Source organism: Pyricularia oryzae, chromosome 5 (assembly GCF_000002495.2).
Source record: "Pyricularia oryzae 70-15 chromosome 5, whole genome shotgun sequence".
NCBI classification, from domain to species: Eukaryota; Fungi; Ascomycota; class Sordariomycetes; order Magnaporthales; family Pyriculariaceae; genus Pyricularia; species Pyricularia oryzae.
Window position 1 is genome coordinate 2436489 of NC_017852.1, and position 23243 is coordinate 2459731.

Below are 23243 nucleotides of genomic sequence, written 5' to 3' on the forward strand. Positions count from 1 at the left end.
TTTTAATCACCTGGGCGTCGGTCCTAGACAATCTGAACAAACAACGGAAACTATCCGTCGGGCCGTTGAGAAACGCCCATCACGAGTCGAAAACCAGACCAGAGGCCCCATGTAGAGACCAGGGCGAATTTCTCATCTGTCGAGGGGAGGCGCGTTCCTTTGCGCTGGCCCAAAAGAGAATCGCGAGCCGGAAAAGCCAGGTACTGACAGCTAAAAAACGTGGGTCGTCGAACCCAATTCGAAAGTGCAAAAGGTCCAAGACCCCGACAAAGTAACCGGTGCAAATGGCTTTTGACTTTGACTCTTTCGACCCACGAGTCTATTTCGATCGGGCGGTCGTGGATCGCAGGTCCGCATTATCCTACCAGAGCTCCGGTTGTTTCGTTTGCTGCCCGCCATCCCCAGGGGCTTCACTGCGACTCAAAGAACGGCTTCCGTTGTACCTTGAACAGTCCGCTTCCCCCATGGCAATAACAGGGAGAAGAGGGACAAACTAATGACCGATGCCCGGAAAGCGCCCATGGCAGAGCGAGGGCAAGTGGTAGGCCTCAAATCGCAGAGCAAAAAGCAGGAAAGTGCGACTATATGCGGAAGCAATTCGACTATCCTGCAGCCCAGCAAGGGGACGGGATAGTGAATCGGACAGGAATTCCAGGGCTAAGAAGAAGACCGCCCTGCCCGTCGAAACCTTTTTTTGGCCGGTGGGAAGAATCGGCATTTGCCGTGGTGACATGCATCGCAGCAAATGTCAAGGCCTAGCAACCAGCGCGAAAACCCTCGGCGGCTATTCGACTATTGGGAGACGTTATAAAATCCACCTCCTATCTTTCTACATGCCTACCTAGGTAATTGTATACCTATTTGATTTACAAAAAGCTGATGATGTACATGTATTCAATGTTCGAACTGTGTGGTTTGGTTTCGTACGTCAAATTGATGCATTCAACTTTGCTTGAAATTGTTGCTAATTTGCCTACCCTGCACTGAATCCGAGTCCACCTGGCTGTCACTTCATCCACATCCACATCATCTTTAATTCAGGACATCAACACTACCAAGATTGAGAACGCTGAAGCTTCGATCCCAGGCACGTCTCGGCTCGCGGCGATCATCACCGTTTCAGTGTTCTCGGTATATATGGCTTGGCTCTTCACCAAAGCGCTTCCACCCTCGTGGGTGGATACTAGAAGAGACAACCATTGGATAGTAGGACAACCAAGAGGGGCAACGGTTTTCAGCTGTCAAGGGTCTTGACGTCCATCGACTGTTCCGGCTTGCCGACGACGGCCGCGATTGCAGTGCAGGCCCAACGGGTGCCCGCTTTGGCCTGGGCAGCTGAAATATGATGGAGTTTGAGGGCCGAAATTCCCAAGGCAGCAAGGCTGTGTTCGTTGATTGACTCCGCAGTCGGCTTTTACGTTGAACATTTTACGGTGTAGAAGAATACTTGCTCCTTTCAATACTACTTCGTACGCAATCATTCATTATGTTTTCTCCATTTGCTCCATGACAAGATTCTTTTTGGGTTTGTTTGTTAGATATTTAGTCCTGGGCCCAACTACTGTGCAAAACGAAGCAAGCGTCTCAAGATGGGATTCAATCACCTGGGGCGCGTACCATGGCTCACGCTTCTGGTCGCGGGAGCCCTGGGGCAGCGTGTTGTAGATGTCACAGATATGAAGATATACTCTAGCTTGGTATGTACACCAACTCCCTATGCGCCTGAACATTTAATTACTCGGCTGTACGAGTTGCTACTACAAGACCTGCTAACACAAAACTACTGCGCTCAGGCACCATGCGCAGCATCCGCCATCTCGCTTCATATAATGTCGCAGACGAGTTCCAATTGTCCACAGGTTGCAACTGAACTCCAAGAATGTGTCTGTACCGGAAGCAACCAACTCGCCGCCATTTCCTCGGCCATGTCGCTTTCAGTCAGCGACAACTGCGGCTCGACCGCCAGCGACGACCAGACCTCGGCGGCATCCGTGCTGTCGGCGTACTGCGCCCAAAAGACCCCTTCGGCAATGCCGACTCTGCGACCCCCGGACTTTCCAGTGTCGCAGTATATAACGGACTTTGTCGAGTTTGAACAACTTGCTCCGTGTGCCAGCAGCGCGCTTTCATATGCTGTTCAGAGCATGGTGAGCAGCGACGAGGATCACCATCCCGAGATGGCCATTGGTGTTGAAGGAATATTCTGACGCTCTTGTAAACCAAATCAGACCAATACCTACTGCCCGCGAGACCCAGTGGGACTGGCCATGTGCGCCTGTCAAAGAAACCAGAACTCTCAGTCCATCAGCCGGGTTATCGACTCTTCTGTTAGATTCACCTGTGCCTCCCACTCGGCAGATATAACTTCGGCGCAGGACATGTTTTCAGCATACTGCAAAATGGCGGACTTGGGGACTACGGCTTTTCCTGTCCCGTCACCTCCCCCTGGAGATAGTAAGTAGGATAACTATTAGGACATCAAAGCCCTTGAACAAGTCAAAGTCAAACCGGACTAGATGCTTACCAGAATTGACTTGCAGTGTCCTATTTTGTTACTGCTCTTCCTCAGTTCAAATCCCTAGCTTCCTGCGAACAATTCGTGGTCTCTTCGGCCATCTCATCGGTGAGTTGGTACATCCTACATTACATTGTGCAATGTTGTAGAACCTGCACTTACTAAACTTGCATGTCACGAAAAAGCAAATCAGCAAGTTCTGCCCGCGAGGCGTACAGGCCTTGGCATCTTGCGTCTGCGTCAAGGAGAGCATGTCGTTGTTCATTTCCAGCAGCATTTCATCCAACGTCAAGTTCTCCTGCAATCCGACGGCGAATCAAGCTCTCACTTCTGCGCTGTCGGTTTTCGACTATTACTGCAGTGCTGCGAGGGGCCAGGTTAAACCGACGGGCGTCTCGGAATCGAGTGAGTGGACATGCAGATGGGAGCTAGGGGTTGGTTAATGACACAATCGTAAATACTGACGACGATCCATGCCGATACAGTCGCACAAGAGTACCCTCCGGCGCAGACGGGGAGTAACAGCCAGCAACCTGGACCGGGCCAGTCGGGTGCAGCAGGGCAGGGCGGCTCGCAGAACGGCGGCAGCGGGCCCAACACAGGTATTATCGCCGGCGCGGTGGTTGGCGGCGTGGTTCTGCTAATGTTGATCGGAGTTGCGGTCTTCTTCCTGATGCGCCGAGCACGCCTCAACAGCCCGGCTGCCTCGAGGCCTTATGGACGGCCAACTTCACCGGAACACCACTACAAGCCCGAAATGGACGGTGTCGGTACGCAGGTCAGCCAAATTCCGCCAGCGCAGAGTCCGGTTGGCAACGAACAGAAGCAGGAATTGCCTGTTGGCAGCGACATGGTCTCACCCCTATCTGCGGCCCCTGCCACATCTGAGCTGCATGGAAATGATAGCCCGGTTTCTCCTCAGACTGCAGGGTACGGGACTTATGGATTCCAAGACCAGCGTCAACAGATGCAAAGGTCGGAGTTGCAAGGAGCTCAGCCGCATACTGGAGCTTCCGGTCAGAATGGCTCCAATCTTCATAATGGCGCTCCGGGAAACATGGCTTGGCATTCTGGGCCAATTCCTGAATATTCAGAGCTTGACGGAACGAGCAATGCAAGAGGCCGGTCAGGCGAGGGAAGGGGATAATAACTAATCTCAGGTAGTCTTTTATCATGTATATCACACGAGAAATACGAATTAACAATCACGAATTGTAGTACTTTGTATCAACGGATGGAAAGGCTGTAGTTGAGACCATATGGCGACTACGAACCGCGGAATTCTTGGTTGACGAAAAGGGACAAACCACATTGCAGCTGACCACCCCAGTAGCTGTCACCAACAACTAACAATCGACGAACCTAGGCTCCAACCGGTCAATTTAAAGGCAGCATCAGACTTTCCCGGAATAAAATCTTTGGCCTTTTTCTTTCTCTTTTATTCTCGCCTATTCTCTTCCTCTGGTGACTGCAAAACAAAAGCTAAATGGCCAACATGTTGCGTTTTCGTAGCTCCGATAGCCAATGGCTACTGGCGCTCATCCAAGACTGGTCTCAGGAGATGGGTCGACTGCAATCACCAATGAACATGAACAATTGGGCAGAGGCCATTATCCTCATCCATCAGCTCTGGCCGGAGCATAACATCGTATGCCCCTGGAGGAGGTTTGCAAAGCAGCCCTGACGTGTCAAGCCAAGCCAGCGAAAGAAAAGAAGCATTTCCCCGACAACCAAGTCGAGAGCCTTGATAAAATACCTGTTCGCTACCTTAACCGGTACCACGTTGTATTTGTCGACCCCTGCTGTCGAGTTGCTGAAAATACTACTTCCCCCGCACTCTCGGGTCCCTGGGAATGACCTCATCGTCACTGACTACAGGGCGGAGAAGCTGTCGCTATGCATGACCATGACAGCTTCCAAGAACGGAGAAAATACCTGCGCGCGGGGTGCATGGGAGGTTTTCTTTTTTTTTCGGGTCAATGGGGACCGGATATTTCGTAGATGCGGCTAAAGAGTTATGCCAAGACAAAGAGTATTGTATAAGTGACCGACACTTTTTCGGGCCCCTGTTCTGCAATGTGACAGTTTTGTTTGCACGTCTTCACCGAGCACTTGGAAAGAAGCGTGCGTGCAAAATGGCCGGTATGAAATTCCTCTCCCTGCTGCTTGCCTCTGCTGGGCTGGCACAGGGCAAATACATTGTGCCAGGGGCCCGTGTAAGTGAGACTTTGGTCACCATAATAAACACCACTACCACCACCACCACCACCACCAATCTAATTCCATAAAAAACAGTGGCGCGATACCAAAGGCGAACTGGTCAACGCCCACGCCGGCGGCGTCACCATTGACCATGAGACGGGCAAGTTCTGGTGGTTCGGCGAGTACAAGATTGAGGGCCAGGAGGAAGGCGGCGGCGTGTCCGTGTACAGCTCCGACGACCTTGCGACCTGGGAACCTCACGGCCTGGCCCTGGCCCCGATCGACGACCACCCGTACATATCGCCCGAGCACATCATCCAGCGACCCAAAGTCGTCTACTCCAACGCGACGGGCAACTACCACATGTGGTGGCACGCCGACAACTCGACCTACGGCTGGCTGCTGCAGGGCTTCGCGACGTCGCCAAACATCTCGGGCCCGTACACCTTTGTCGACGCCGTCGCGCCGCTCGGCAACTGGAGCCAGGACTTTGGCATCTTTACCGACTACAAGGACGGCAGGTCGTACTCGCTCTACTCCAACGGCGACCGCAGGGAGGCCAGAGATAACTACATCACCAGGTTCAACGAGGAGATCACGGACCTGGAGGAGGTCGTGTACCGCTTTCACAAGTACGACCTCGAGGCTCCCAACATTGTGCAGACCGACAAGTCGTACTATATCCTCATGAGCCACAAAACGGGATACCGTCCCAATGACGTTGTGAGTACTGAGAAGTTGTAACTTTTGCAGATGAGTCTCGGCATGTTGTCCACTAACCTCGAGCAGGTCGCGATGCGTGCCGATAGTCTTTCTGGACCTTGGTCGCAGCCCTTCACGATTGCACCGAGAGGGACGAGGACCTATAGTTCACAGTCTGGCAACAACCTCCGCATCGTCGGAACAGAGCAGACCACATACCTATAGTAAGCTCTCCTTGGCTTCCAGCTTCGCCTCCCCACATCCTCTTTCCAAGCTGCACCCATTAACTTACCCCCCTCACCCGCAGTCTTGGCGACCAATGGGACCTCAACTCCCTCTGGGAAAGCCGGTACATCTGGCTCCCGCTCGAGATCGACGACGACAAAAAGACGCTAGCCGCAGTCTGGCACGACGTGTACGACCTCGACGTCAAGACCGGCTGCTGGCGCCCGATCGAGGGCAAGACGTACTACAGCAGCAACGCGACGGTGGCGGGGAATGCATTCCGCCAAGAAGCCAACTTTGCGTCCAGCGGCGCCATCGTGACCGGCATCTACGGCAACGACAGCTCCGTGACGTTTTCCGGGATCCAAGGCACCGGGAAGCCACAGTGGGTGTCGTTCATCTACCAAAACACGGACGACATGGACTTTGGCAACCAGCCCGGCGGCACGCCCGACCGCATCGGTGGGTCGTGGCAGCTGAGGAGGATCAGCAGCGTCGTCGTCAACGGGGACGAGGACCATGTCGAGTCGCTCTACCAGAGAGACACCATGAAGGGCATCCTGGGGAGCGCGCCGCTGTTGCTGACGCTGGAGGAGGGCGCAAACAACACCATCACCATTGGAGGGCTGAGCAATGGGTTCGACTTTAGGGGCGCTGATATTGACAGGATTATCGTCTACCCGCCGGAGAATTAGGCCGAGAGATGCTCAAAAACACCGGATGGGTTCTGTGCCGCTGCTGTACGTACGGCCGTTGATGACATCGGGTAAATGAGAATATAGCCTAGACAATGTAGTGCCACAAAAACTGCGGCTTAGCTTAGCTGCTGACTTTAACTGCCAATACCGCACGTGGATGACGTTTTCATGCAAAAGCACCAGAGCTGTCTGTGCTGTGGTCGTTGGTCTAGGCTAGGTACCTTGGGTTATTTTGGCTCCAGCACGTAGATTTGGCATTACCGAACACCACGGTCGTGTACGGACTCCCGTAAATAGCCTCAGGACAAAACTCTGTGCGGGCCGCCTAGTGCCCTATTCTGTAACGTGGTTTAGCAGTCATCAGACAATTCGTACGCAATGCCAAGGTCCGCAAAAGCGTTGCGCTTGGAATGCCCGAGATACCGCGGCCACAATCTAATAGACTTTTTGCATTTCTAAGCTTGCTCAACTTCATCGATACCATTGCCTGTCAAGAGCAGCAGAGGGAGGTTTGCAGAAGAGAGACAACTACGAGAGCAACAAAGAAAATACACCCGCAGAGAGATCGTCAACTTCATCGAAATGGAAACCGATAAGCTCATCATGCCGGCAAACGACGGCGAAAAGACCAAAGTCCAGCTCACCGGGACTCAAGGTACGCTTCTTGCGACGCTGTATGCGCGCTATCTCGATTTGAAGTCGGATTACTCAGTGTTTGGCGACCGCTGGGCCGCTCATGTCGTCGATCAGATTGATTGGGACTGGAGCCAATTCAACTTCAGCGGCATGTTTCCCTACCTGATCTCGATGCGCGGGCGCCAGATTGACGCCTACACGCTGCGGTTCCTGGAGAAGCACAAGGAGACCGGCGCGACCGTAGTTCGTGAGTTGTATCCCCCCACAACCCGACCAGACGTTTGACAAGGCGATTTGGAGGGGCATGTTTGCTGATGCGCAAAAACAAAATCAGACATGGCATGCGGTCTGGACGGGCGCGTCCACAGGATAGTCGACCACTACGGCGGAGAGCTCCCGCCGCGCGTGGTCTGGATCGAGGCTGACTTCCCCGAGGTCATGGAGCTGCGCAAAAAGCTGCTCCCCCAAGCCCGCGTATCCCAGGACGGTGGCGAGTACAGGCAGGACTGCTCTTCAGTCTTGGAACCCGAGTGGATCGCCTCGCTGCCCACTGACAAGCCAGTGCTGCTCATAGCCGAGGGTCTGGCGTTCTACCTCGAGCCGCAGGTGGGAAAGAAGATGTTCCGAGACCTGACGGAGAGCCTGCGACACGCGCCGGGCGGAGGCGAAATCGTGCTCGACTGCATTGGCACCAACATTGTTCGATGGCAGAGTGAGTGTGCCGGCAAACCTCTTTGCGGTAAAAGAATATGAGACAATTGCTAACTTTGCGACGCCTGCTTAGGCTGGATTGCGGCTATCCAAGCCGTCAAGGCCGAGTTTAGCTGGGGAATCGACCGCGGCTACGAGGTCGAATCTTCTCACCCGTCGCTTCACTTGCTCGAAGACATCATATATGCCAATCTCCCCGGGTTTGAAGAGATGGACTGGTGGAACAAGTTTCTGCTGTGGACCACTCGAGGCCCGACCCCGACGTTTGGTCGCCTTTTGAGGCTGGAGTTTGGTGATGGTTTGAGGCCTAAATTGTGAGGGAGAAAAAGAAGGGAAATTGGTGTATGTGCAGGATTCGATATGTCGGCAAAGTACTTCTTGTCTTTTGTGACATTTGGCCCCCTGTAACTGTCCAGACACAAACTACCTGTGATGAAACTGCCACGGGACCAGCTGCAGTGCCAGCGACGGAATGGCTGAGCTTGCGGCTGGTCGGTCTGACTCAGAGGTCAAGTCAGTCGGTGCGAATACTATTTTCATGGACCAACAAAATCATATCGATGAAATGTTAAGTTGATAATAATACAATCTCAATTGGGACTCCTATTTTGTTATTTAGAGCAAGAAGAGGCCGAAGACTCTCGTCGCAAACTTGAAAAAGAAACCTTATTCATTTACCTTCCCTCCAATCAAGTTACCTCAGATGGTAATTGCAGCCTTGGCAGGGGTTTCTGTGTCGTCTCGTCGGCATACACAGGATCCTTCCGATTGCCGAGCATGAGTAACCACACAAATATGTGGGTGTGTGGCACAACGTCATGGCCGGTCAGCTTCGTATATTTCGTAAAAAAAATAAACAGACCGAGGGAGCACAACCGAACGAATATCGACCAGGTTTCTCCAATAGTATCATCACATTAAAGTTAAACACCCTACCGTTGATACCAACCTACCTATACTTCGTAATCGATCGCTTTCTTTAGGAGTGCAGAACCTTGCAAATTCCCCCCACCTTCGGCCGTGTTGCACCGTAAAGTAGTGGATATGGCCCCGCACAAGAACCCCGTAGTGCGCTTTGGCCAAAAGAGACGTTTCGAAACGTGGGAATCGGGACTCGGGAGGGTAATCCGAACCTTTTTGTGCCTAACACCAACGGGGCGGGAAGCTGCTTGCTTAGAAAGAAAGTCAATTGCTTATCAGGTGGGTATGTTGGTCCTTATGTGGAAATAACCTGGCGACGAGGGGGGCATTGCTGGACGGGCCGTGCTCTTGTGTGTTTGAGAATCTTTCAGTACCGCCAACCAACCGCTTTGCGCAACGTCACCATCACCGCCATTAAAATCGACGGTATTTATCTTTTCCCACTAGAAAGAAGCAAAAAGCGCTGGCGCTCTGGTCCATGGGAGGCCATTAATTCTTGTGCAGAGCACCACACTCGTTGCAACTTTGCCATACGCTCGCTTTGTAAATTATTGTAACGAAATTCATCATGGCGGGGGAAAACTTACCGCTCGAGATACTTGATCGTATCTCGGTTGGTCGCGTGCTCGCCGGCATTTTTCTTTTCGTCGTAACCTCTTTCATTGTCGATATTCTTCAACAACCGAGCTATCCGAAATCTTTGCCGCGTGTTGGATACGGCTCCGGACCCATCTCGACAGTCAGGAATTGGCTTGGCTACGTCTTTAAGTTTCCCCAATGGGTTGATTCTGGCTATCAAAAGGTTGGTCCCTGCTACAATCGAGCCCATTTTGTTTGCGATGTTGTCTAAGCTAACCCTATCGTGTGCCTCTTTAGTACTCCAAAGAGGGCAAGGCATTCGTAGTACCCTCGGCCGCATCGAGACCCCAGGAGATTGTTGTTCCCCGCACGCAGACAGCATGGATGCTCGACCTTCCCGAGCGACAGTTGTCGTCTGCGCACGCGCAAAGCGATGTTCTGTACAGCGAGTACCAGTTCCTCGGCTCCGAGTTTGCGACCGATTCGTTCCACATCAACATCATACATCGCAATCTTACCCGCCACCTATCGACCCTGATACCCTCGCTTCAAGATGAGGTCCAGGTCGCCGTCGACGAGACTTTTGGCACGGACACGGAGAACTGGAAGGAGTTCAACCTGTGGGAGTCGTGGGTCAAGCTCGTGCCGTCCGTCATCAACCGCGTCCTGGTCGGGCCCGAACTCTGTCGCAACAAGGAGCTGCTCAACAGCATGGTGCACTTTGCCGACACCGTGGTGATGAACAGCTTCATCCTGAGCCTGTTCCCCAAGACCCTGCAGCCCATCATCGGGCGCGCCCTCGCCGTTCAGAACTGGCGCCTCTACAAGAAAGCGCACAAGATTCTCGAACCGGTGATCAACGAGCGGTTGGAGATGATGGCGCGCAAGGACGCCGGCAACCACGCCAAGATGGCGGACTGGGAGCCTTCGGAGGACTTCATCACCTGGGCCATCCGCATGGCGCGCAACGAAGGGCGTTCCGGGGAGCTCAACTCTGTCAACATCACCAAGCGCCTGCTGCCCATCGAGTTTGCGGCGATCCACACGACCGTCATAACGGGCCACTTTCTGCTCCTCGACCTACTGACGTCCGACCCGAAAAAGGGCTTCATGGAGTCGATCCGCCAGGAAGCGTCGAGCATGCTGCAGCGCTCTGGCGGGCGGTGGACCAAGGACGGCCTGTGGAACCTCTATCGGACCGACAGCGCCATCCGCGAGAGCCAGCGTCTGAGCATCTTTGCGACGTCCCTCACCAAGCGCAAGGTTGTCGCGCCCGAGGGAATCACCAACCCGGTCGAGGGCTGGCACGTGCCGCAGGGCGGGTACCTGATGCTCAACCTCGACGGTCCCCAGCACGACGAGGACCTCTACGAGAACCCCAAGGAGTACGACGCCTTCCGCTTCTCGCGGCCGCGCGAGGAGTACGAGGCCAGGCCGGCGGACAAGAAGGATCTAGAGGAGTACATGCAGCTCAAGAAGCTTGGCATGGTAACCACCGGCGATGCCCACCTGGCGTTTGGGCACGGCAGGCATGCGTGGTAAGTTTGATTTGTTTCATCCGTTTTTCAAACGTAATTTTAGCAGCTTGACTGACGAGACTCTGTCAACCCAACAGCCCCGGGCGATTCTTTGTCGCGCACATGCTCAAAATGACTGTGGCCCACCTGCTGTGTAACTACGAGCTGGAGCCACTGCCAGAGAAGCCAAAGGCCGCTTGGATGGGTCAGCTCATCATTCCTCCCGTTGACGTCAAGATCCGACTTCGCAGGCGAAAGCAGACTGCATGAAAGTGGCCGGCTCTGGCTCTGTCAAAGATCTCTATTTTTGTTGGGTCATACCCGGGCTGGGTCGGATAAGATGGTTATTGTAAAAAGCATAGGTGTTCGCGGCGTCAGGTGTACTTGACCAATAGATGGTTAGGTCTACGGATTTTGTTGGTTTTGGTTTTATCAAGTTTTGGATTCCAGACGTTCCTCCTTGCATTGAGACAAAGTGACAATTACCTTACCTACCGTAGGTACCTACCCTGCACTGACGTAGTGGGGCTTTGAGCTCAAGCGTGGCACAAGATTCCAGTCAACCGAGCAGACAGCATCTTCATTTGACCATTTGACAGTTTTCGACAAAATCCTTTTCAGGTTTTGATCTCATGTTTCATCAATCACATTCATCTCTTTCCAATCGGAGAAAAACATGTCACCAAACAGTCGACGAAAATGTCTACCTTTGACGGCATCATTAGAGAGTTCCCTGACATTCGAGGTATACTTTCCCCTCATCTTCTGATACCCCAAACGGCAACAATCGCTGCTAACAAGCTGTAGTGGATTTCTTCCGAAACAACGGGCTCCGGCCACCACTTGCTTGCTTCTTGAGCCATGTGCACAGCGACCATTTAGCCGGGTTGGAGTCGCTTAGGTCCCCCTTGTGAGTTAAACATGGGCATATCTATCGTGAGACGAGTCTAACCCTAACCCGTCATACCTTCAGTGTGTACTGCTCAGCGGCTACCAGGGAACTGCTGTTACGTCTGGAAAGATACCCCTGCCGCATCAATTATGCCAAAGGTATTCTGGAGGCGCGAGTCCAGACATACAAGCACCTCAAGAACTTGTTGAAACCCATTCCGCTTGACACGCCAACTCAGATTGAGCTGGCGCCGGGAAAGAGCATCGGTGTTACTTTACTCGATGCGAATCACTGCACTGGAGCTGTAATGTTTCGTATGTGTTTATGTATCCAAACCTTTGAAGCGGCTTGTTCATGGACTGACGGCTAAATCTGCCGTAGTCTTTGAGGGTGACGGAAAAGCGGTTCTCTATACAGGTATGACTGCTGTGTGGGACAAGCATCCGTCAGTCCGTTACAGCCCTATCAACCTTATCAGAGCTGACAGAACCACCCAGGAGACATCAGAAGTGAGCCATGGCATGTCAACTCGATTGCTCGAAATCCATGCATGATGGAATATTCTGCAGGGATCAAGACACTGAGCCGCATTTATCTGGATACATCCAACACTGAAGACATTGCATTTCCTTCGAAGGACGCTGGGCTCAAAGAGCTGCTGGAGAAGCTCAAGAGCTACCCGAAAGACACCATATTCCACTTTAAGGCTTGGACCTTTGGGTATGAGGATGTGTGGATAGCACTCTCAAAAGCGCTCGACTCTCCCATCCACGTCGACGACTACAAGATGCAGCTATACAGATCTCTTGTGACAAAAGGAAATCCCAAGGATCCCTACGCGACCCAGTTCCATATGAGTCCAGAAGTGGCTGCATTGGTCGGTTTTATGTGTGGCAACACAGCACATCCTGGATGCCTTACCAGGGATGTGAATGTGCGTCTGCACAGCTGCGAGAAGGGAAACTACTGCAAAACTGTTCGAGACGCCGAGGCCGCGGGCACCATCGTGCATATCGAGCCCATAATCACCAGACTTGCGGGAGGCGAAGAGGTTGCTGAGATGGGGATTGGTGGCGGCGGTGACGACCTGGAGCGCGAGGCTGAACTCGACTCGTTCGCACTCCAGGACATTGGGGGTTTATTGCAAATGTGAGTCTGTCTACGGGTAAAGCAACACTTCATCTCTGAAGTCAGCAGCTGAAGATATTGTCCTGGCATACACTACAGTATATCCCAAAACCAGGCAATCGAGGACAGCGTCAAGATCAAAATCAAGGATTTCTTGATGAATGCGATCGGAACCAGGCGTAATGTCAGTCTCGACATGGCGATGGACCTTTTTGATGATAGCAATGAAGCAGATCTCAACAAGGCGGTTGACAGCCTGGCTTGTAAAAAGTTCACTTTGACCTCTAGGCTGGACAAAGCATTGCCCGAGAAGCGTCCAGCCGTGGTAACTGTTGAAGATGGCGCCGAGCAGATCTTGCCCAGACGAGTGAGGTTTCCGTATTCGAGGCACTCCTCCTATCCAGAACTTTGCCATTTGGTCGAGAGGTTTCGCCCGATGGACGTGTGGCCTTGCACTTACAATACAAAAGAATGGCTTCAGCATGGTACAAAAGCAACCCCTGTGGATACGGCGCTTTCTTGGCTGCTTTCACAAGCTTGAAGCTGACAATGACGACATCTAGGCCTTAGTATCAAGTCTCTGTTTGGCGAGTATTGCTCTGGAGATGTATTTGAGCACGATAGAATCCAAGCGCACTTTGCCTCGCGATCGAAAGCAGGTGAAATCGAGCACAACACCGATAGCCAGTCCAGCGCGATTACCCAAAGATCGGACGAAACAGGCTACCAGCCTAGTCAAGAAATCGAACAAGGTCGGCAGCTCCCGACGGTTTCCAAGGACAGCCGACATGACCAGGGCCCCGGTCCCTGGTACACATCAGAGATGATCCATTCGACATCGGACGACCCGATTGCGACAAGTCATCAACACAAAAGAAAGTTTGCCGCATTTGCTGGTTCCGACCTGGCTAACCTTAATGGTCGCGACCAAGGTAGTATTGAGAATGAGGATATAGACAATCATCCAGAAGATGTATTCCTGCACGACTCGCAAAGCTCTTCAGTCTCGGAAAGCGCAATGGCAACTCGCAGGGCTGCTTTCAACGCGGTACTAGGGGCTACCACGTTCATCAGGGGACAGGTCGAGTACCATGGAATCCCATTACTCTCCACGACCGATGCCCACTCCCGCAGCGAGATTGAATTGGGGAATCCCAAACTGCGGAGAGCTCCATGCTTTGAACGTGCTGGAAGCGACTTGTCACGGGAGCTGATATCCACAGCGAATAACAACTCGGAAGCGGATGCGGAGATTGGGACATCGCGAGAAGAGGAGTTCGTCTAGGCATTGACAAATCAAGCATGTGATTCAATGGATGAACTTTCCTAATAGTCTGGAGCGTTGAAATAGGAAGCCTGGCGTACGTCATCCTTCCTCGATCCATCACATGGGTTGGGGTAATGTAACACAGTCCCCGCATTCACTGCCGCCCCGGTATACATTGTCCCGAGTCGCCAATAACAACGTGTCACGACTATATTTTCCCACGCATTAAGATTAGCTGAAGCGAGATGATTCAAATGGACTACACTCAATCCAGTTCTGCAGTATTTGCAACCCTTTCTCCACCAAATTGTCAGTTGACCAAGTGCCCGTGAGCACATGGCAAGCTGGGGCTGTGAATAAAACAACAAAGGTCGCGCTGTCAATATTGCGTAGTCCCGTAACTTGTGTTTCAAGCCAGAGTGATTAATGCCATGGCAGTTATAGAACCGAGATGCTCATATAAATAAATGTACTAAGTAATTCCGAGGATCTCAATACAAATTCTGGGTCCATTGGTTACGAAAGCCTGCCGAAAATAGCCCATCAACAACCAAGTGCATACCTTGACCTGGGCAGGTTCCTGAGATTACCACCATACCCTGGACAGCAAGTATCACTAAGTACTTGTGAAACCGAATCATGGTGTAAAACACGTCGATCGGTGGAAAATGCAATACACAACTTATCTACACATACTTCTACGCAGCGTCTATTTGCTGTAAAAAGAAACGAATGCATAGACCACCTACCTACTTATATCATCTCGCGCATTAACACAAGCGAGAGTGGGGGCCTTTCGTTTTTGGCTTTGCCTTTTTGGTAAAAATCACAACCATGTCGTCCTACCCCAATACTTTGGCGAGATCAGAGTGCCGAGGGAATGGGGTATTTTGGCCAAGTGCTACGGATAGCCCCATATGTGACTGACCAGGTGCAATTGTCGGTGCCTCTTTGGGATTGGGTATATATGGGGGGTAGAAGGTTACGTCCATCGCTCGGTTGTTGCTCTGGTCCCTCAGTGCTCTCAAGACCACGCCTCTTCAACTTTGGGATTCCGGCAAACGAGCCATTACTTTCTTTAACAACAATACCACTTTCTTTATCAGCAATAACAAACTTTTTTACTATCTTTTAAAAAAATAATCCCTAAAGTGTCTTGAGTGCACAATGCGTTCCTTCCTCAGAGATATCAGCCTCCCAACACTGGGATCCATACTGGGTGCCGCCCTCCTCGCCACCCCCAGTTTGGCTGCAGACCCGAGCCTCGTCGGATATCTGGGAACCTTTTTCCTGGGCGACGAGCCGTCCGTCTACTTTTACCTTAGCAATGGAAACGACGCGCTCTCCTTTAGCCCCTTGAACAATGGCACCCCAGTCATCAAGCCGACCCAGGGCACTGGGGGTGTACGCGATCCGAACATTGTGGCCGGTGGCGGTGCTGAGGCTGGCAAGAAGTGGTACGTCATCGGGACGGACCTGGACATAGCAAAAGTGAGTACGGCTTTGACGATACCCTTTAGGCTCTGAATGGGGAACATGACGGCTAATATTCTTGCCCTCTGGGTATAGACAACTTGGGATCTTGCGCAGCGCAATGGCTCTAGGGGTATTTTTGTCTGGGAAAGCACCGATCTCGTCAACTGGCAGAATGAGCGGCTTGTGACTGTTGAAGATGACACTGCTGGCATGGTATGGGCTCCCGAGGCTTTGTGGGATCCATTGATGCGTAAGTCTTTGTCTCTGGGTTTCTCATCGCATGATTGGCACGACACTCTTGTCTGAGGGCCAATCCCAACATGCTAACAAATAAACCCAAATACAGAGCAATACATGGTTCACTGGGCATCCAAATTTGTAAGATCACTCCCCTCATCCTACCACCCCCTCTCGCACGACGTCTAACCTTGGCGTTGCATAACAGTACCCGGCATCGGACCCAGGACACACCGGCGCGCCGTCGCACACCGTGATCCGATACGCCCACACGAGCGACTTTATCACCTTCACGCCTCCCCACACCTACATCGACCTGAGCCCCACGGACGTCATCGACCTCGCCATCCTCCCCGTGCCCGGCAGCGACACGGAGTTCATCCGCTTCATGAAGGACGAGACGCTCAAGACCGTCTTTGTCGACCACGGCGTCGACGGCCTGCACGGGAACTTCACCAGGGAGGGCGGCCCCAGCGCGATCATCGACTCGGGCGTCGAGGGGCCGGCACCGTTCTGGGACAACCAGGTCCAGGGCAAGGCTCACGTCCTCCTGGACCACTACGGCGCCGACGGGTACTGGCCTTATGAGAATGCTGTCGACCCGACGAAGAACTCTGGCTGGTCGGTGAGCGACAGGACCAACTTCCCCAAGAACTTGAGGCACGGCAGCGTGTTGCCGATTACTCAGGTCCTGTACGACAACTTGAAGTCGAAATTTGCATGATTGATGATGTTGATGGAGGGTGATCTTTTTCTGTTTCTCTTTTTTTCTTTGCAGGTGGATCCATGGCATCTACCCTGTCCAACTTAAACCAGGACCGTTCCTTGAAGGGCTTCGGCAGGCATGGCTGGTCTGACTGGGATAAGTGCACTTATTTTGCTAGCACAATTTTTGAAATAATCTTTCAGGAATATATAATGATTGTTCAACCAAAGGTCTGATACATACAAACATACATAACCTAACTTACCAACTGGAATATACGGCATCTCGTCTGGTCTCCCCTGGCGAAACCAGTGAAAGCCGAATTAGGAATGGAGCAGATGAGACCCAAACCTAACCAATCATTGGTCGCTTGACGCCCCACTCCTCTCCACGCTCAATTGATTGATCCACATCCACCACCGAATCCATAACGTTATTTCACTTCAGACAGGAAGAACAGTGTTTTATTCCCAGCAAATCTATCGTCCGCCGCCCATTTTACGACCAACGGACAGTTATCCCATTCGACGCCGCTATGGATCGTATTTGTAAAGCCAGTCGGTTGGCTCGCTTTCTTCAAGAAGGGCCTGTCCCCCTCCCTCTCCACCTGGAAGCCCCGTAAATCCCACCCGAAGCCGCTTGCAATTTTGCGGTTAAACCAGCGATGGGCAAAGGCCGCGATGCCGCCTCCAGTTACGGGTTCCTCTGCCAATAGCTCAAGGCTGGCGCAAGGCTTTCGGGTTAGTCGAAATGAAAAGAGGCGCCGGTTTACTTTTACGAGTATTGTGCATGCCGCCGAGAAGTCGTTGCGGGATTCGCGCGAGAGCAGGGATAGTTTTCGAACGTGCAGAAAAATTGAAGCGACGATGAAAATGTAACCGCCAGTACTTGGACAAGGGTTGATATATTGACTTGACCATTACGCAGCAGTGGGGAGTTGTCGGCCAAGATGGATGTCAGGCTGAAACCCCGCTCCCCGGCAAGGCACATCTTCTTCTCACTTCGTGGTTGCAAGCTCCCTACGCACACATCTAACAAAGTCTCTACTTGAACGATTTCATCAAACTCGGCTCAATCCTGCCCGTTCAGGAAGCTAGACTCTGGCAATGCCAGGAAATTCTGCCCGGAGCCCGACCCGGAGCTCGGCTGCCCCGACCCCGCCACGCTCCGCCACGGAGGCCCCTCCTTGCGGTATACATCCCGTTTTTTTTTTCGCTTTTTTTATATTCCGGCGCTCAGTAACCTCTGCATTGGCCGCAACGAAACTAATCCATAGAGATGCGCTCATTCAGGAGTGGATCACACTACCGAATACAGATACGAGCCTCTGGACGCCTCCAAAGGGGAGATCAGACTGGCCATCCTTCTGCCAGGGCAACTGTATGACCCATTAGTCCTACAGCTGCGCATCGTCCAGCTTAGAGAGCCAGAGCTCCGGGAACCATGGAGCCCACATCACATACCAAAGGCTCTGATCCAGCCAGCCTTGCCCCCCAATTGCTCCGTCCGAAGGACTCTCAACAATCGACTGTTGTACTTTCAGCCCGCAGCAGAGAGCCATGGACCGCCCTGGAATCCAGGTTGGAAAGGCACCACGAGTTGGAAACACCCTGTATCCCAATCCGATAGCATCTTGCCGCCAACGCAGTTCTCACGGGAACCGGAAGACCCACAATACGAAGCGCTGTCCTACGTCTGGGGGTCGTCGACAGACAGGGAGATGGCCTTTGTCCAACCTTCAGACTCTGGCCAAGAAGTGAAATTGGCTCAAGTTTTTATTACCGTGAACCTTGCCGGAGCACTCAGAGTCTTGAGAGACACGGACCAGCCACGTGCTCTTTGGATTGACAGCATTTGCATCGATCAAGCCAATAACGCCGAAAAGTCATTTCAGATCGCCCGAATGGCCTCGATTTACAGGCAGGCTCGCCGAGTTATTGCTTGGCTGGGTCACGGAGCGGATGGCAGCGAGATGGCCATCGCCGCTTTCAAGGGAATAAGCCACGATGTCGCTGTGGTGGAGGGCGGCAACCCCGTACCTACTCCGGATGCGAATGTCAAAGATAGGGCTTATAGATTGCACGACGACCATTTTACCCCGGAGCAAATAGTAGCCATCAGCGCCCTTATTAATCGACCCTACTTCGAGCGCCTGTGGATTGTGCAAGAGGTTCAGTTGGCAGACGCGGGTACCAGTATTATCAAATGCGGAGATGATGAAATGCGCTTGGGCGATTTCGCCACTGCCTTGTGGTTCTTCTCCATCAACCAGGCTGTTGCGGCCACGCCGCTTCTGCATAACCTGGGTCCGGGGTCAGAGGATGCGAGACAGCGTGTACACCTTATTGCGACGATGATGGGCCCAAACCTGAACTTGACGTCGTGGGAAGAACGCCTCCAACTCTTGCGGACGCGCAAGTGCTTCGACCCTCACGACAAGATCTATGGCGCATTGGGTGTCCTGCCCAGAGAATTGGCCGCTCTCATTACCCCGGACTATTCACTGACGGCCACTGAGGTATACCGAAACACGTTCACCACAACTTTGAGCGCCTCGTCGCACCTCGTACAGCTTGGCGAGTGTGAATACGACGAGGGCAGCCCAGGCATCCCAGGGCTCCCAACCTGGGTTCCAGACTGGTCTGTTCCGCGAAAGACGCTCCCGCTCAATGGCAACGGCTTTGTGAGCGGCCAGTCCCGCGCCTGGGCCCTGCACCCATGTCCTGAAATCCTCAAGGTCACTGGCAGGGCGTTTGGGTTCGTGGAATCGGCCGGGCCCGTCGCACCCACCGCCACGATCGACGTGCTGCGGCAGATCCTGGCGTGGGAGCCCGAGGGCGCCGCCAAGAAGCCTTATGTGGGTGGCGGCACTGTGTTGGACGCCTTTGTTATGACCTTGCTCGGAGGGAGGGTGAGGGAAAGACATTTTGCCTCGAGGCTCTATCCGCTTGCAAACGCACGAGAGGAGTACTGCGACTTCCGAAAGGTCGAGCTGAACGAGTTCACTGATATTAGAAAAATGGTGGCGGTTAGCTTGATGGCCTCTATGAGCAAATCGCGCTCTCTGATAACACTGACTGACGGCCACATTGGGCTCGGACCACCGGGAAGCAAGCCCGGTACGTCCTTTCTATTCAAAAAAAGGAAAAAAAACACAACCTATCAGAAACCAAGACTTGCTAATCCATCTAATCAACCAGGTGACATCGTCTGCGCGCTACTGGGCTGCAACTCAGCAATGGTCCTTCGCCAACAGGAAGATGACAGATACATCGTGGTCGGAGAGGCGTACGTAGACGCCATGAATGACGCCTGCTCCTTCCTTGGCCCTTTGCCAGACAACTGTATGGTCGCCGTGCATCAGAAGCAACTCTTGTTCGTCAATTTTGACGAACCGGGAGACCACCGGGAAGACCCGCGGCTCGGGCCTCTGCCTGACGCCTGGGAACGTTGCCAGCCGGGCGCAGTGTACAGTACTATGCCTTGGCTCGACATTGGATTTATGAACCCGGAGACCCAGGAGGCTAGGGTCTGGGATCCACGTATGGATGCGCCTGCTCTTGTGGCCAAGGGAGTCGAGTTGCACGATTTCCCGCTTATATAGTCGAGGGTCACGGTGGTCGCTCATCCAGAAGAAAGCTCAGGTCAAGCTGCAGTATGCTATTGCTCAAAGAATTGTGAGACGAAGGAAGGTGACGTCGAGGTATTTGCTCAAAATCCAACAATGGCTCCAAGGTGAGTTTTCTGGCTTTCCGGCAATGTGAGTTAACTGAGCAAATGATGACGGAAGAGAGCAGGAAAGCATGATCTTGTTCTTTCTCCCTTATTTGCCTTTCTTTCTTATTTTGGAGAGGGGTAGTGCAACAACGCATTGTAGCTGCCCCCTAATTCTAAGTCTGGCTAAATAGGCGGGCACCTATCTACCTACCTAGTTAGGTAGAAAGAAACCTACGCCATTCGCATTGTTTCTCGATCATCTTTGTTCCTGATCTTTAGAATGACAATACCAAAGGCCCCTGGGTATGATAAGCTTTTGAGAACCTTGGCAGGTGAATGGATACTGGAGCACACGCTGAAGGGAAGGGAGGGATATTTTAAATATTATTCCAAAATTTCAATTTATCCCGTAGCCCCAAGCCTTCATTAGCAGCCCGAGCCCGCAAGACGCGTCTGAAAACCTTGTTAAGCAGACCTGCATTCACCTGTTTGCGTTAACCTGCTCGTCATCCCCCTCATACCCTTCGTATTCCTCATATCTCTCATATCCCTCATAACCCGTATACTGCAATTCTGGTTGCTCATATTGCATGTACGTCGGTTGGTTGTTTACTTCTATCCCGCTGCATACATGTAACACACCTGATCAGCCAAAGGCTCGGCACACCAGATTGACGGCGCAACTTACTCGATTAGAGTCTCGCAGTTGATACAAGCGGGGTGCGAGCATGCGCATTCTCTCCCGAGGCTCCTCCGATTGCAAATGCAGCAACTAAACCCGCTCTCTTGCAGATTTTTCAACTTGCACACAAGAGTACCCTGGCACCATCCGGGAATTTTGCAGCGATATGTGGCCCATTCTGTCGGGCAGTGCAGTAGTGTGTTGGTGATTTGACACCGGCGATTGGCACTGACGGCGGCTTGGCAATCCGCGGGATTTGGAGGTTTCCAGACTTCGACTCCACTATAGTGGCCACAATCATATACCATTTTAATCTTCTCGCACATTTTGAAGGTGAGGGATGGCAACCGAAGAGATGGACAAAGCTGGGAACTGTGCTTGAGAAAGGCACATAAAGGAGTTGGATGATAAGACAAACTAATTGATGGAGGCCGATAGATTTCCAGACAGGTCAAGCGGCCTTTTAATATCCGTGCAAAAATGGTGTTTGGTTTATGTTGTTTTTTTCTCTCTCTAGGCATCCCCCAAACAGGCGAGGCCATTCATTGCTCGTTTGCAACAGAGTACAGAGAGGTATTGAGAAAGCCAGGTTCGTCGCCAGAAGGTGCAGACATATGACCCCGAAAGGAACGTAATTACATGTCATGCAATGCTACCATGAGGTACGTGGTAAAGTAATGGCCAATAGTGGGTGACAGCAGTGCAAGGCAGGTACTATGCTCTTCAAACAGTAAATTTTGTTCTCCTTTTGGTATCCACGAGGATGTTGGTTGCGATGCCACCCAACCCCCTCTTCCTACGGATACGACACCACTTTGAGTGTATCAAGGTCGATGTCCTTTCCGGTAATCTTCTTGGTTGCTACAACCTGCGCTTGCGGATGTATCAGTAGGTTGGGTTTGCCTGGTCGTCATAAAGTTAGTACCAGCAGTCGCTTGGATAGACGATTTGCCCTCTGCCTTTGACACACGAATGAGGGTGACGGGGCGTGCGCGGGGACCGCTTTCGTATGGTCTTTGCAGTCGAACGGCTACCTTACACAGGGCGCTAGAGAGGTTGAGGAATTTGGCGTCCTGAAGCACAAAACAATATCAATCCAGCATGGTCTTGGAGAATGATTATAAACAGTAGACTCGTGCAAAGTCAAGGCCTCGTATGGACAGGTGGTTGCTTTTGGAAACCATGGTTCTGTGCAATGGGTTTGTGATGGATTTGGTAGGAGGACCAGAGACTGATGCTCAGGAGCGGCGGCGAAACGACCTACTGGCCATTTTTTATGGGTTGGACCCGTGTTGTTCATTGATTTGCTGCCAGCAAACACCAACCTATGCTCCAGGCGAGCACTAAATACAAAGACCGGCTCCGTTGACAATGACTCACTCTGAAAGGCGGACGAAGGTCTATTGGATGGTAGGTTTTGAACGGAGTAGGCTTTCCAAGGAACGTGGCTGTAAAAGTAAACGGTGTCGCCTTCCTATACGCCGGGGCCACTGAGGATGCAAAAGTTCGGGCAACAACCAACAAGACGCCCCAGCCCCTTATCGTCGCCCATATGTATAGCGCTTTACTGCAGTTGTTCACCCACGGTCACAGCTTTTCTTTCTTTCAAGTCGAGGAATACGTGGTAGATGTTATCGCCTACCCATACCGGCCAATCAAGCTTTGGTTGGTACATGGGCATTCACGCAGCACAGGTTAATCTTTAGCACCAACTCCTGAGCAGCAGAAGGGTTGGTGTAGCACCTTGGTCCTATTCATCCTTTGGGTTTCTTTGACGGCGAATAAACACGGCATCCTAGTTTTCAAAAATCACATTCCAATTTATTCGTATGCCCCCACGCAGCCCGCACCCGACTTTGCCAACGAACTTTGTGCCTAGGTCACCTGGATTGTATACGAGGACCTTTTTTTGTATAATCGTCTTAATCAACGGTCATTTTATTTTGCCAGAAATAACGAATTAAGTCCTCTTTGTTAAAATGCCCTCCCGACTAGCCAAGTAAACTAGGTATGGTACATGCTTCATGAACAAGGATTGTTAAGAGCCTGGACAGTCCCCGACAGATCGTCGCAGTTAGCGGTGTATTTCTCCAGAACTAGAGCATTACTTCTGTCGAAGCAACATAACTAGGTAGATAGTTTTGTTAGCATTTTATTACTTTTTTTTTTGTCTTGTTCCCTCTCTCTCTCGAAACAAAAAGGAAAATCAATCTACCGAAGCCGCTCATCACAAGGTCTAAGAACTTACTCCTTTGCCCAGGGCTTTAGCGCCGGCCTTTCTGCAGATTGAATCATCCCCGAGATTTTTGCCTCCGATACTGTTGCAAATTGAAGTGGTCAGGCCTGCCAGAGCCATGGGGGCAAAAAGGGCCCCGACCAGAAAAGCGGCAATTGAAGTCTTCATTTTTTTGGGTGGGTAATTATATAAAAAG

The 23243-nt window shown here is 52.1% G+C and overlaps 10 protein-coding genes across 10 annotated transcripts; 7 read left to right on the forward strand and 3 right to left on the reverse strand.

The window, feature by feature from the left end:
- The first annotated feature begins 1430 nt into the window (after window positions 1–1430).
- MGG_00575 (uncharacterized protein) lies at window positions 1431–3973 on the forward strand. Its single transcript, XM_003718422.1, has 6 exons — window positions 1431–1697; window positions 1794–2147; window positions 2229–2454; window positions 2541–2623; window positions 2701–2920; window positions 3001–3973. The coding sequence occupies exons 1-6, from the start codon at window positions 1590–1592 to the stop codon at window positions 3660–3662; spliced, it is 1653 nt and encodes a 550-aa protein (XP_003718470.1). The 5' UTR covers window positions 1431–1589; the 3' UTR covers window positions 3663–3973.
- Window positions 3974–4619: 646 nt separating this feature from the next.
- Window positions 4620–6359, forward strand: MGG_00574 (galactan 1,3-beta-galactosidase). Its single transcript, XM_003718423.1, has 4 exons — window positions 4620–4731; window positions 4811–5440; window positions 5507–5643; window positions 5727–6359. The coding sequence occupies exons 1-4, from the start codon at window positions 4651–4653 to the stop codon at window positions 6337–6339; spliced, it is 1461 nt and encodes a 486-aa protein (XP_003718471.1). The 5' UTR covers window positions 4620–4650; the 3' UTR covers window positions 6340–6359.
- A 565-nt stretch (window positions 6360–6924) lies between these two features.
- Window positions 6925–8007, forward strand: MGG_00573 (uncharacterized protein; the record flags this gene model as incomplete). The annotated part of the gene is made up of 3 exons (XM_003718424.1): window positions 6925–7225; window positions 7313–7690; window positions 7763–8007. The coding sequence occupies 3 exons, from the start codon at window positions 6925–6927 to the stop codon at window positions 8005–8007; spliced, it is 924 nt and encodes a 307-aa protein (XP_003718472.1).
- A 1171-nt stretch (window positions 8008–9178) lies between these two features.
- MGG_00572 (cytochrome P450) lies at window positions 9179–10976 on the forward strand (the record flags this gene model as incomplete). The annotated part of the gene is made up of 3 exons (XM_003718425.1): window positions 9179–9412; window positions 9487–10727; window positions 10805–10976. 3 exons carry the CDS (start codon window positions 9179–9181, stop codon window positions 10974–10976), a joined length of 1647 nt encoding a protein of 548 aa, XP_003718473.1.
- Window positions 10977–11340: 364 nt separating this feature from the next.
- MGG_00571 (uncharacterized protein) lies at window positions 11341–14367 on the forward strand. The gene is made up of 7 exons (XM_003718426.1): window positions 11341–11451; window positions 11514–11616; window positions 11680–11912; window positions 11980–12015; window positions 12096–12747; window positions 12826–13211; window positions 13290–14367. The coding sequence occupies exons 1-7, from the start codon at window positions 11406–11408 to the stop codon at window positions 14009–14011; spliced, it is 2178 nt and encodes a 725-aa protein (XP_003718474.1). The 5' UTR covers window positions 11341–11405; the 3' UTR covers window positions 14012–14367.
- A 793-nt stretch (window positions 14368–15160) lies between these two features.
- On the forward strand, window positions 15161–16430 carry MGG_00570 (uncharacterized protein; the record flags this gene model as incomplete). The annotated part of the gene is made up of 4 exons (XM_003718427.1): window positions 15161–15484; window positions 15563–15719; window positions 15816–15847; window positions 15915–16430. 4 exons carry the CDS (start codon window positions 15161–15163, stop codon window positions 16428–16430), a joined length of 1029 nt encoding a protein of 342 aa, XP_003718475.1.
- A 435-nt stretch (window positions 16431–16865) lies between these two features.
- MGG_00569 (uncharacterized protein) lies at window positions 16866–20608 on the forward strand. Its single transcript, XM_003718428.1, has 3 exons — window positions 16866–17603; window positions 17705–19531; window positions 19613–20608. Exons 1-3 carry the CDS (start codon window positions 17519–17521, stop codon window positions 20014–20016), a joined length of 2316 nt encoding a protein of 771 aa, XP_003718476.1. The 5' UTR covers window positions 16866–17518; the 3' UTR covers window positions 20017–20608.
- A 2-nt stretch (window positions 20609–20610) lies between these two features.
- Window positions 20611–21137, reverse strand: MGG_17423 (uncharacterized protein; the record flags this gene model as incomplete). The annotated part of the gene is made up of 2 exons (XM_003718429.1): window positions 20611–20752; window positions 20818–21137. The coding sequence occupies 2 exons, from the start codon at window positions 21135–21137 to the stop codon at window positions 20611–20613; spliced, it is 462 nt and encodes a 153-aa protein (XP_003718477.1).
- Window positions 21138–21607: 470 nt separating this feature from the next.
- MGG_17424 (uncharacterized protein) lies at window positions 21608–22492 on the reverse strand (the record flags this gene model as incomplete). The annotated part of the gene is made up of 3 exons (XM_003718430.1): window positions 21608–21672; window positions 21782–21884; window positions 22460–22492. 3 exons carry the CDS (start codon window positions 22490–22492, stop codon window positions 21608–21610), a joined length of 201 nt encoding a protein of 66 aa, XP_003718478.1.
- A 240-nt stretch (window positions 22493–22732) lies between these two features.
- Window positions 22733–23215, reverse strand: MGG_17425 (uncharacterized protein; the record flags this gene model as incomplete). The annotated part of the gene is made up of 2 exons (XM_003718431.1): window positions 22733–22938; window positions 23060–23215. The coding sequence occupies 2 exons, from the start codon at window positions 23213–23215 to the stop codon at window positions 22834–22836; spliced, it is 261 nt and encodes an 86-aa protein (XP_003718479.1). The 3' UTR covers window positions 22733–22833.
- Window positions 23216–23243: the final 28 nt, after the last annotated feature.